At 41.0% G+C, this 11,913-nt stretch overlaps 2 protein-coding genes across 5 annotated transcripts; one reads left to right on the forward strand and one right to left on the reverse strand.

The window, feature by feature from the left end:
• Positions 1-1,481: 1,481 nt before the first annotated feature.
• LOC310858557 (uncharacterized protein) lies at positions 1,482-8,678 on the forward strand. 4 transcript variants are annotated; one of them, XM_083764723.1, is made up of 6 exons: positions 1,482-1,547; positions 2,150-2,743; positions 3,251-3,406; positions 5,270-7,033; positions 7,432-7,511; positions 8,134-8,678. In XM_083764723.1, exons 2-5 carry the CDS (start codon positions 2,192-2,194, stop codon positions 7,507-7,509), a joined length of 2,550 nt encoding a protein of 849 aa, XP_083620849.1. In that variant the 5' UTR covers positions 1,482-1,547; positions 2,150-2,191; the 3' UTR covers positions 7,510-7,511; positions 8,134-8,678. The 4 variants fall into 4 exon arrangements, with proteins under 4 accessions (XP_083620849.1, XP_083620848.1, XP_083620847.1 ...); XM_083764722.1 differs by having other exon boundaries at positions 1,499-1,713; XM_083764721.1 differs by having other exon boundaries at positions 1,499-1,704.
• Positions 8,679-9,307: 629 nt separating this feature from the next.
• On the reverse strand, positions 9,308-11,745 carry LOC310858254 (group XIIB secretory phospholipase A2-like protein; the record flags this gene model as incomplete). The annotated part of the gene is made up of 4 exons (XM_083764362.1): positions 9,308-9,426; positions 10,287-10,446; positions 10,624-10,712; positions 11,475-11,745. 4 exons carry the CDS (start codon positions 11,743-11,745, stop codon positions 9,308-9,310), a joined length of 639 nt encoding a protein of 212 aa, XP_083620488.1.
• Positions 11,746-11,913: the final 168 nt, after the last annotated feature.

Genomic DNA, 11,913 nt, shown 5'->3' on the forward strand with positions numbered 1-11,913 from the left:
GAATATCAAATAATATGATCTAAATACTGAATCGAGCAACTTAAAAACTGTCTGGGTGTTCACATAAGACTTGCAGACGATGAAATGACCAAAACTCCAAAAGTGAAATATCCCTTTAACATTGTCAGTAGGCTTATCAAAAGTGTGTGTGTGGCATCGTATTTGTAATGTATGCTGATCCTCGCCTCACCAGTCTCCCTTACTCTAGTATAGTATTCAACATATTTTGTTGTAAGCTTGATAATTACGGCATATAGGCCCACAGCTCATGAAAATAAACAATCCAGTATTTATTTAGCAATAAAATATGTTCATTTATGCACTCAATACTTGGTCTTTTGAACAAATCACTGCATTAATGTGGTGTGGAATGGAGGCAATCAGCATGTTGATGTTATGGAAGCCACTTTGATATTGGCCTTCAGCTTGTCTACATTGTTGGGTCTGGTCTGGTGTCTCATTTTCCTCTTGCCAATAACCCAATTCTCTATGACCCCTGTTCCACCGGTTGGTTCCCAATGGGAACCGGTTCAGTTCTTTTTGGTTCTTGGTCCAGATGAGCCAGAGTTTCAAAATTGGAACGTCAATTAGATTGTTATCACCATGAAAATTCCCCAGTTGATTATTACACGAAGACAATGATTTATGATATTACAAATTTTAAAAATATGAAAAATCTACTACTGTGGAAGTGTTATCGTATATTAATTGACTTATATTGATCCTATAAACAATTTAATATATGTATAGTTTCGCACACTCAATTCATGACGTTCCAATTTTGGAGCTCTGGCTCATGGACTAAGAACCAAAAAGAACTGAATCGGTTCCCATTGTGAACCAACCGGTGGAAAAGGGGTCTCCTTCATGTGGCAGTGGTTCACTGGTTCCCAAACCTTTTCCCGGGACTCAAACTAGTGAAAATAGCAGACTTGTTGATCAGCTATTTTCACTACTTCTTTTTTCTTTAATTTCTTAATGAAATTACTGAAAGAATCATTGAATTTAGTTTTTAATTAATTACATTTTCTAAGAAACAAAAACAAATCAATAAAAATGTGTCCACGACCCCAATGTTTGGGAGAATCACCAGACAAATTCAGATCAGGAGAGTTGGCTGGCCAATCGTGCACAGTAAGTAAGTACTATAGGCTACCATGATCAGCAAATAAATCAGTTAATAGTTTTAGAAATATGGGCATAAGCCTATGCAAAGTCATTGTGAAAGAAAAGTAGGCCTAAAATAATGTGATTGTGAAATGGGCCATTCTGCATAATGAGTAATTTTTACCGTTTACGGTTGGTAGGCTACTGGAAGTTACCTGGCTGTAACATTGTCATATTGCTAACGTCAGTATTTTGTGTGTGTGTGTGTGTGTGTGTGTTTTTAGTTTTTTTTTTTTTTTTTTTTTTAAACAAAACCTACTCCGTCCAGACGGTGGCGTCGTATTTGCAGTGTCCTATTGAACACCACAGAATAAGTTTGATGTGGCTGGCTAACTAGCTTTATTCTTCACGTTAATCTTTCATGATGTCAGGTGTTCATGGTCAGTATGGTTATTATTTGGCAATAATTCCGGTTTTTTTACAAGCACCGTGACACCGTATTTGCCTGTAACAGCTAAATGTTCCTGTTTTCCACATGTGATTTGAAATACACACATTGATATTTCGTTGGACTGAAGATCTGCTCCAGTCTTATAGGTAAACAACGTATACTAGGTAGTGAGTTATGTTATTATTATTTAACTATGGAAGTACTGTACTGTACTACTGTACTGTATTGTACTGTACTGTACGGTACAAACTACGGGTCCGTTTTTTATGCTACACACGAGGTTACAAATGTAAGCTATACATTAACACAGATTTGACTGTTTTTTGATTGATTTTGATTGAAATATGTATTAACAGTTTGCAGAATTACAGTACATTTCAAGCACAAACTCAATACAAAGACTGTTAACTGTGAGTGGACGACCCAATTAAGCATTACACTTGTTTACAACAAGTGTAGTTTTAACTTTTAACACCGTTGATACTTAAATCAGTGGTTTAATATGGACCTATATGTTTACATTTGTAGAATAGAAAAGCTTTTGGCAGGTGTTTTTGGCATCTCATCTTTCGCCTTTCTTTTGCTATGCAGTGATCTCATCCCACCAACATTTTAACTGGAACTGAGTAAACAATGAATCCTACAAACTGGCAATACACTCACCAGAGACAATGGAAAAGCCTTGATCCAAGACAGAGGATTGATTCCATGAGGTCACATACCATGAAGGGTACTAATGCAGAAATGGAGCATCATAATCCCTCATCCCATAGGATCTGCAGGTTGAGTTCCAATAACTTCAGCCCAAAAAAGGCCACTGCAGACCCAGATGGTGACCCAGTGGAGCTGAGTAAGGAAGATAAGGAGTTGGCAAGGAAGAGGAGAGAACTTCAACAGATTCAGGAGCAGATAAGTCTGAAGAAAGCTACCATTGCTATGAAGAGAACTGAGACATTTTTAAAAGCAAAGACACCATGTCAGATGTTTATAGAAGATCGGGAAGAGGATCTCTCACATAGCAAAGTGGACAGTTATGTGAAAAATACTCAGCCCTTTATGAGTACACTAGATAAGGGTGTAGGTTTCTCCTGCAGTAAATTGTCTTCAGCCTCCAACAATGGACCACTGAATGAGAGGGTGAATGTTATTTTGCAGCACAGGTGGCCTGATGGTTTTCTTGCAAAGGTATAAAGATGTAGATGTTTTTATATATTTACATATTGTCATTTACTTTCTGAAAAAACACTGAATTATATTCAATCCATAAATAAAATGATGTACTTGCCCTACACAGACGAATGGCCCTACAAAGGACGCATGCCTAATGAGTTGCTCGATAACGTATACTTAACTAATAAAGGAAATAGCCACACATTCCTCAGTCCTCATAGTTGCTGACATCACGCACCATCAGCATAATTAACGCTTCATTGCTGAAACATTGGAGCATGAGGGCATGCTATTTCTTTAATACACGCCCTATAGGCCTACACAGTATATGTGTGTATAGAAGTGTATAGAAACCAGTAAAATCTAGAAAAAGGGAACGGGGGCACCCATTTTTTCCAGCGTGGGAGACCGGGTCGGGGTCCCTTTGAGATTTAGCTGGTTTATCGATTTTACTGTAACATATACGCGTATCATTCTGTGCCTAAAATGGTGTAATGAACAAATTTGTCCTCTATGCTGCAGGCCTTTTCCTCTCCATCTGACCACCTTCCATCACCTAATCCTGTGGAGAAGACAAATACCTCGTCATTGAACAAAGATGACCATCCTCTAAAACTCAGAGTGAAAGCTTTGATGAACAGGCGCCGTAATGTTGGCGAATTGGATTCACATGGGGAGGTTTGTCGTTTTGTTGAACACTCTTACAACCTCAAACTCATCAACCGCTCTTACAATCTCAAACTGTCACTTATCTATTGTACAAGTCAGGTTCACCAGGAACAGCATATATATGGTGACTGTTTTGGCTGCCAATAGAATACTTGGCCAGGAATCTTGGCACTGATGGGAGGTTTCGTTAGCACCAGTGCACAGAGACTCTGAGAAAACACTTGACAGTGCTCTAGTTCAGTCGTTTCCAAACCTTTCAAGTCGAGACCCAGTAGAAGGGTCAAATCAGCCGCCAACGGCTTCTGCCAGAAAGCCGGGGAGGGAAGCCTCCCCTACTGGACGGGGCTTTTCTTTCCTTTTACATGAGTTGGGTGTTGTCATATTCTACTCAATCTACTGAAAGTCTGAAAACCCACTCTGGCAGCCAGCTCGTAGCATGGCTCGTTAGTCATTAGACATGTAGCCTCGGAAACCCAGACGTTTTTATTTCCAGGGAGAAAAAGAAAATCTGGGACCGAGTCCACTTCAATTCGGCATAGAGTAGCGCAAGCGTCGATCACTCTCTGCTGATTTCTGATCGTCTGCACCTTTGTTAAATTGACGCACACACACACGTGCACAAACACACACTCCTCTCTGTCGCTCTAATTAATTAGTCTCATGTTGCGCCGCTACGTCTAGATTCTCCTGGCGGATCCTGCCGGGAGCTGCCTATGCCATAGAAAGCATAGGTGGACCCCAGGCTAATAGACGTGTAATCCACACCTCGTGGGTTCGAATCCTACTTACGCCACTATTTTTGTGACAACTGCAAACTACTTTTTTTTGCTGATAAAGTAAAGTTTTAGACCGCAACGAAGTCCGACATACTCAACCGTAGCTTCCCTGTGAGGTTAGGGATAGGGTAGCCTGAGCTAACGTGTTAGGTTTCTGGTCTAGAGGGGCGGGTCGCAGCTCAGATTTGCGCACGCCCTGATTGGATCTCATCGATCTGTCCGTCACCCCCGGCCCCTCCTCTCCCCCTAGTGCAGCGCTACGTCACATCATTTGGAGCGACGCCCACCCGGAAGGGTTGACTCCCAGACTCCCAGAGCGGCCAATGCGTTCCTCCAGGCTTTAAATTTTTGCACCAACAAAAATGAAAGCCTGGTACCGAGGCTAGGGGTAGGGTTAGTTTTAGTAATGTCCGACATAAGTCGCTATTAATCAGATGGTATTTCTGTCAGTTAAGCAGTTACTAGACTGGTAATTCTGTCAGAAAGGCAGTTACCAGACTTCTATTTCTGTCAGAAAGAAATGTATCATACTGTATTTCAGAAATGCATGAATCAGATGATATTTCTGAAAGAATTACTGGTAATTCTGTGTGTGTGTGTGTGTGTGTGTGTGTGTGTGTGTGTGTGTGTGTGTGTGTGTGTGTGTGTGTGTGTGTGTGTGTGTGTGTGTGTGTGTGTGTGTGTGTGTGTGTGTGTGTGTGTGTGTGTGTGTGTGTGTGTGTGTGTGCGTGCGTGCGTGCGTGCGTGCGTGCGTGCGTGTGTGTGTGTGTGTGTGTGTGTGTGTGTGTGTGTGTGTGTGTGTGTGTGTGTGTGTGTGTGTGTGTGTGTGTGTGTGTGCGCGCGCGCGCGCGCGCGCGTGCGTGCATATATACATATACAGGGCATGGCAGTGGATGCGCTTTTCTGAATCAGCCATTCTTTTTTGGCTGAGATTTACAAACACATTTATATCATTATATATATATATATATATATATATATACATACACAATAAATACCCTTTGTTTAGTGCTTTTATTTGTATTTCTTTAATGTCTAACAAATCTTGTGAGTACTGACAGTACGATAGTGACCTTTGACCTCTGCTCTTTGGTAGGTCCCTGTTGTCAAACCACACCCTCCCAGCCAGAGCCCTGTTGTCAAACCACATCCTCCCAGCCAGAGCCCTGTTGTCCCTCCCAGCCAGAGCCCTAGTGCTACAGTTGGTGAAAATGACTTGGTTGTCAAAGGATTACAGCGTTTTATCAGTTTACTTAACAAAGGGGTGGACATTGACATGCTGACTAAAATAGTCAATGATGACAATGAGCTTCCCCCTACTGGTCAGGAGCTTCTGCATAGTCAAACCCCTGTTTCGGAGCAAAAGGCAGAAGTGTGCAAGGGTGACAGCCAACAATTACAAATTAGAGCTGGGCAGAGGGACCGTCAGTCTTGCAGTGAACAGCGGAAGACTGAGCTACAGAATCAAGAAATATCTCATGTGGGAAGTACAAGAAATGTCCAGCCTGAGGTGAAATTCACCCGCAATAATGATGGAGGCGGCCGCCATTTTGGCTCTTGTCAAAGATCCAGGTCTCCCTCTGTTAATGAGAAGAAACCCAAACTGGAGCAGCATCAGGGACAGCTGCAAAACATTCTGAATACAATTGGTTTGAGCCTGGAGGTGAATGACCTGCGCAAACTAGCAGAATGTGCACAGAAGAGACACTATGGCCAAAAGGATGATTCCAGCACAGTGGTGAGCGAGAGACGTCGGCAACACTTAAAACGTCATCACAGTCATTCCTCTTCATCCACTTCAATGTCTCACAGCCCTTGTTCTAGTCCCTCCCGCCACCAGCATTCTTCCAGCAAAACCCCCAGGGATAGCAGAGAGCAAACACAGCAGAGACACTCTAGAAAGAGAAGCAGAGAACAAACACGAAGTTCTAGATACAGACACTCTAGAAAGACAAGCAAAGAAAGAGTGAGAGAGCGGGAGGGAGACTGTGATAGAGACAACAATAGGATTGATTCTAGTGATCGCTCAAGTTATCATCGTCCGTCTCCAGGGAACCCGGAATATCACGGTCCCTATCCTGATACTGCGTCTGCAATTCCAACATACAATTCTGATGCTCTTGCAACATACACTTCAGTCCAGCACTACACTGCCTACCACAGTTACTATAGTAACGGTGCTTCCACAGCTGGGAGCTATGGGACCAATGCCATTCCACATTCTTCATATTCGTATCCCCCTGGTCATGTTTATTATTCCGTGAATCCTTTATGTCCCCCTGCTTACACAGGAGCCTTGCCTGGCCAGGTTTACCAATATCCACATCTGCCCGCTGGTCCCGTCAATGACCCTTACTTTTTTAACTCAGACCTGTCACAGAGTGAGGGCCAAACTGGACAGGAGTCAGGCCCTCGTTACCTCCAAGTCATTAATACTGAGAAGGCTAAGGACAAGGACCGCTGTCTATTGAAACTCACCAATGGGACATGGGAATCCGGTAACTCGAGAGCAAACGCACGAGTAAAGAGGCATGCAAAAAGGCAGGTCGAACAGAAGGTTGCACAGATGCAAGCTCGAGCAGACTGTAGCTCTGCAAACAATGTACTCAATCTATGTCAAAGTCAGACAAGTAATTTATCCTCTGGGATCACTATGACTAGTACTGATTTATCCTCGGTTGGAGGTGCGTCAGGCAGCAATGCCCAACAGGAAGACCACTTGTATCATGATATGTTATCCTCTGTGATCACAAAGAATACTATTCATCCAGAGCCACCTGTAGAGGCCAGCACAGAAGTACAGCAGTTGGAAAAAGCATTGCCAACAGAAGATGAAATCAAGGCAAACCTGAAGAAAAAGGTGAGCACACTAGCATACAGTTTTCCCTCATTTAAAAAGGTTTGCACTTGAATGCTGTCTCTAGTGTATACAGTATATATTTGAAGGATTCTTTTTGGCAAGGAAATTTTCAGGACATTCATTGAGTTTTTGTCATCAATGTTTAGCTTCAAGCATACAAAAAGTACCGGTAATAGAATACTCACATCACTTGTTTGAAGTGCTTGAAGTTTCATGAAGTATAAGAATAATCCTGCACACTCAACTGCTCCTCAATTGAGTTAAATTACATTGGAGCAGATGAGTGTGCACTGTGCAGGTTTTCTTCTAGCTTCCAAGCATAGCCATATCCGTATGTATCCAAAGGGCAATTTCAGGACATTAATTTCTTATCTTTCTTTTTTTGTCATCATGTTTAGCTTGCAGCGTTCAATGAGAAGATGAAGCACCAAGTCCCCAAACCAACAGAAACTCAGCCTAATGTAAATGACTGGTGAATGTAAGTTAAACTGTTGAATTTACGTAAGTTAAACCAGTGGTTCTCAACCTGTAGGTCAACCTGATTTTGGGGGGGTCCCCAGGTGACTGTAAAGTGACGTAGTTGGAGTAACAGATCTCGGACTAATGGGCAGTCCCCATAAAAAATTATATAAGAAATATAACTATGTTTCTGTGGAACCGAGTCAAACTAAATTTCATGCCTCAACTGCTTGTCATGGTGGGGGATCGCAAGTTAAAATATATTCAAATATGGTTATTTTGGGGAGGGGGATCACGGCCTGAAAAGGTTGAGATTGAGAACCACTGGGTGGGTTAAGTGTTGAACAAATACAAATATATATTCCACTTCAAACAGCAACCATTTGCCTTGGTGGTGCAAGGCTGTTATGAAGGCACATATAGGTTATTTTTAAGAATTTATATATATACTGTGTATTTCGATTTGTTTGTAAATTTTTGATTGCTACACATAATTGCATGTGTTAGTTCATAGTTTTGATGTATTCGCCAGTATTTTACAAACTAGGAAAGTCAAATGCAACTTTCGTTATTTATCACACTGGCGTCTTCTCAATGAAATAAGAGATGGTCACTCATTTGACTCTTCTATTTTGCTTTAGACCTACTGTACAGAGAGCTCCATTGCTTGCTGCAAACCCATGCAGCTCATGAGGACCTCATTGGCTTGCATAGAAGAGCCAACAGAAATGCCTGTCCGGTGTTACAACACTATCATGTCGTATTTCAGTTAATTTCTGCTTTAATTGGATAGATGAGATATAGTAAGAGCCTCAGATCAGATTAGATCCCTGGTCTTTCTTTATTATAAAGAAAGTCTCTTTGTACCTGTGGTGTCTATCATCTGCTGAAGTTTCTTTAGCCCAGCACCCAGCCTGTCGATGTGCGTATTCTACGTCCGCACTGGCATATTATCTTTAATCCTACTGCCCCTATTCTGGACATGTCATAATGGGCGAAATTAGCTGATCTTCAAGCTCACAACATGTTGCGTTGTGCTGTAAGCTTGTGGATCGGTTATTTGTTAAAAGTGTACTATCATCACAAATGTAATGGTGTACATTGAAGATGCTTTTAATTACCAACCATTTATGAATATTTCACTACAATTTGTATGCAGTTCTTTTTCTATTGATCCTTTTTTACTTTGTACTATATACAATTGACTAAATAAATATTTTTAAGTGTTGTTGAAATACCTTTTATTGTGTTCAAAATCTTTATTCCATAGATGTATGTGACCAATTCTATTGTCACTGTAGAATTACAAAAAAATAAAAATAAAGTGAGCAGTGAACAACAATAAGAAACTACTATCATGGAAACTATCTCCCATAAATTGTTAACCAGTGCTTGAGAATAGGTGAGCAATGTTTCAGACATATACTTCAAAGATTCAGTTTCTGACTGTTGTGTGAAGTCAAATATAAAACAATTTTATGTAAACATGAAATTGTGTTGAGAGATGGTTGATTGATACTAGTATGAAAGATAAACTACTGTAATAAACCATTTAGCATTTAACATTTTCATACAACAGCTTAAAATAACTAAGAAAATGTTAATTTGTGCGGTAAGATCAACCTGACCCTGAACCATCTGAAGGCATTTTTTGTAAAGAGTAATACAGTATTTCTGATGAACAAAAACAAAATAACCAAGAAATAAATTACAGAGGTAAAAGCAGTCTCTTGTAACACCCAGCACCAAAACAACATATTTCACATGGTGCTCTTGTACCCTTTAATAGGTGGGTGTGGTATATTTGGAGGCTTTTCAAAGCTCATCCCTGTCCTCCCCTTCACAAAGGCAGGATGCCCTCTGGCTGTTCATGTAGGGCCGACAGCCTAAGGTCCATACTGTGTTGAACAAGGTGTCTGCTAATGTTTCACATGCTGAGGAAAAAGGGAGAGATGGAACAAGATCAGCCATGTACACTACATTATGCTTAAGAGTGAATGTTGTCATTTTATATTCATATTTCAAATACACATATATAAACACGGATATTATATAAGAATGTGTTTTTATGTTTCTGAACTACAGAATAATGCAAATGTTTCTTTGAAACTGTGGTCTGAAATCTGGATCTCTTGAGACTAAGAAAGGCACTGTAAATCTCATGACACTTGATACTGTGAGGCTTTTTTTCAGACTGTCTGCTAATCTGATTAGGACTACAATCTTTAGGACTGACTGTCCACACTGTTATCTGTGGTAACGACGTAATGGCATAGGTGTGATTCATGCTTAACTTATACGCCGTTGTATGATGGTGACACTCGTGGAATATAGCCGAATAACATCATTGTAGATCGCCTATTTCCGTCAAGCAACACCATCATAAACAAAGTATAAATCTGGCTTCAGTGTCCGAGAGTCCAGACAGGCACAGCTTTATTTCAAACCACCTAGGAATGTGGTTCAAAATCTGATAAGCAAAAGTGTGTGTGTGTGTGTGTGTGTGTGTGTGTGTGTGTGTGTGTGTGTGTGTGTGTGTGTGTGTGTGTGTGTTTGTGCGTGCGTGCGTGCGTGAGCTCAGATTTAAAACTAGCATTCCAATCTGAATAGGCCATAAATCTGTTTTGTTTTTTATTTATTAGATGCAAATGTCAATAGCCAATATGATGATGTATCCATTGGCCAATCGATCATATGGTTCACTACAACTCAACAGTCGGTGTGAGGGGTGGTCAGGAGATAGATCTATGTCTATGAACTCTGCAGTCTGAACATAGCCTAATGGCTCACCCACCTTCAACTTTTGAGACGAAACCCAGGCTCTTCTTGAGATCAGAACAGATACTGTGGAGGCACCATCGGAACTTGGAATCACAGCGGTACTTGTTGGAGCCACAGGTGTCGTAACACACATCCAGCTGATTACAGCACTTTGTCATGGCGGGTATCTCCATCTGGTTTAGGACAAAGGTGATCAGTCCGCTGGGTGTGGAATACTAATGTACAATAGTTAATCTATAGGATTATAAAGTCATTTTCTTAATCAGATTAATGAAGTCTAGTGGCATGTAATGTTAAAATGTATCTGGGTGGGTGTCAGCATAATTAAAGTGTGATTAAAAGGTACATACGCCCTCTGGTGTGGGAAGGCCAAGAAAATAGGAGTTGCATCCATCTGGCTCGGGCATCTGGAAGTCAGGACGTGGAACAGCAGCTTTACCTGAGAGAGATGTGAAAGATTTACACACACACACACACACACACAGAGAGACATCAATATGTCTGCTATCTCCATTAGGACTGGTTCATAGTCCATTACTCATGATGTCATGATGTTGATAATGATAAATCACAGAGGAAAGCAATAATTATTTACGTGATGGAGGGATAAAATAGAATATATAATATTGTATATATAATATATGTAAAATGTTACACATTTAAATAGGCCTACATGCTAACAGTCTTTAGGTCTTTTATTTGTCCACATTGTTGCAACCTAATTTTTCTATATCGACTTTCAAGGAGGTTTATTTTTGAGTAATCTTAATGATATAACCAGCAAAAGGTGTGGTAAGGTCCGCAATACTATGCAACATAAACGCAACAATAATTAAGCTAAGATGAGAAAAAGCATCAAATAATTACTATAGCAGCAATAGCCACCTCAACAACGGGTGAGTTCGGTTGGTTAGTGTCTGGATTAAAGAATGACAAAAGGGCCAGGCATAACACATACAGATATCTTAGTACGTTGTTCAATATCGGTTTGAGCAATCTGTACTAGAATAACTAAAACCAGCCACATTGTTTTCTTTTCATTATCTCTATGTGCTGTCGTAATATCACTGCACAATTAAAAAGGTATACAAAAGTACACTTATTTTAGTAGGATACCAACAGTGTTGTTTAACACTTTGCGTTTTGCAAAAAAAAAATCGTCAAAGCATAACTTATTCACCTTGGAATAATTATAACTTACCATATCGACAGCGGTACTGGCACACCCCATCACGTCCACCCATTAGTTCAAGCATTGAGTCAAAGTAACTGTTGACTGCCTCAAAACTTCCCCTGAGAGAGTTCACTCCCCAGATGGTGTCGTCGTCCTCCTCTGCCTGTGCAGGTTCTGGAGTCTGGCTGGCTTCTGGTGCTGGGGCTTCTGGTGCTGGGGCCTCAGCATCTTGACTCAGGGCCACTTGGATGGAAAGGCCCAGAAGGAACAGGAGAGAAAGGCCCAGTCGTTGTGTCATGCTGCCGGCAGAGCACTGTGGACAGCAAGTTACTCTGTGAGTTTAAGTCAGGGGACTGATGGAAACACAGACACATGCAGGGAATACTGAAACTATTGAAAACCACCATGACATGGACTTTGATCTAAACAGAGGGATGGCCTCCACTGTGGCGGAGCAAAGTCCCTC

This window comes from Protomyctophum parallelum (assembly GCF_964188405.1).
Source record: "Protomyctophum parallelum genome assembly, chromosome: 5".
In the NCBI taxonomy this organism is placed as follows: Eukaryota; Metazoa; Chordata; class Actinopteri; order Myctophiformes; family Myctophidae; genus Protomyctophum; species Protomyctophum parallelum.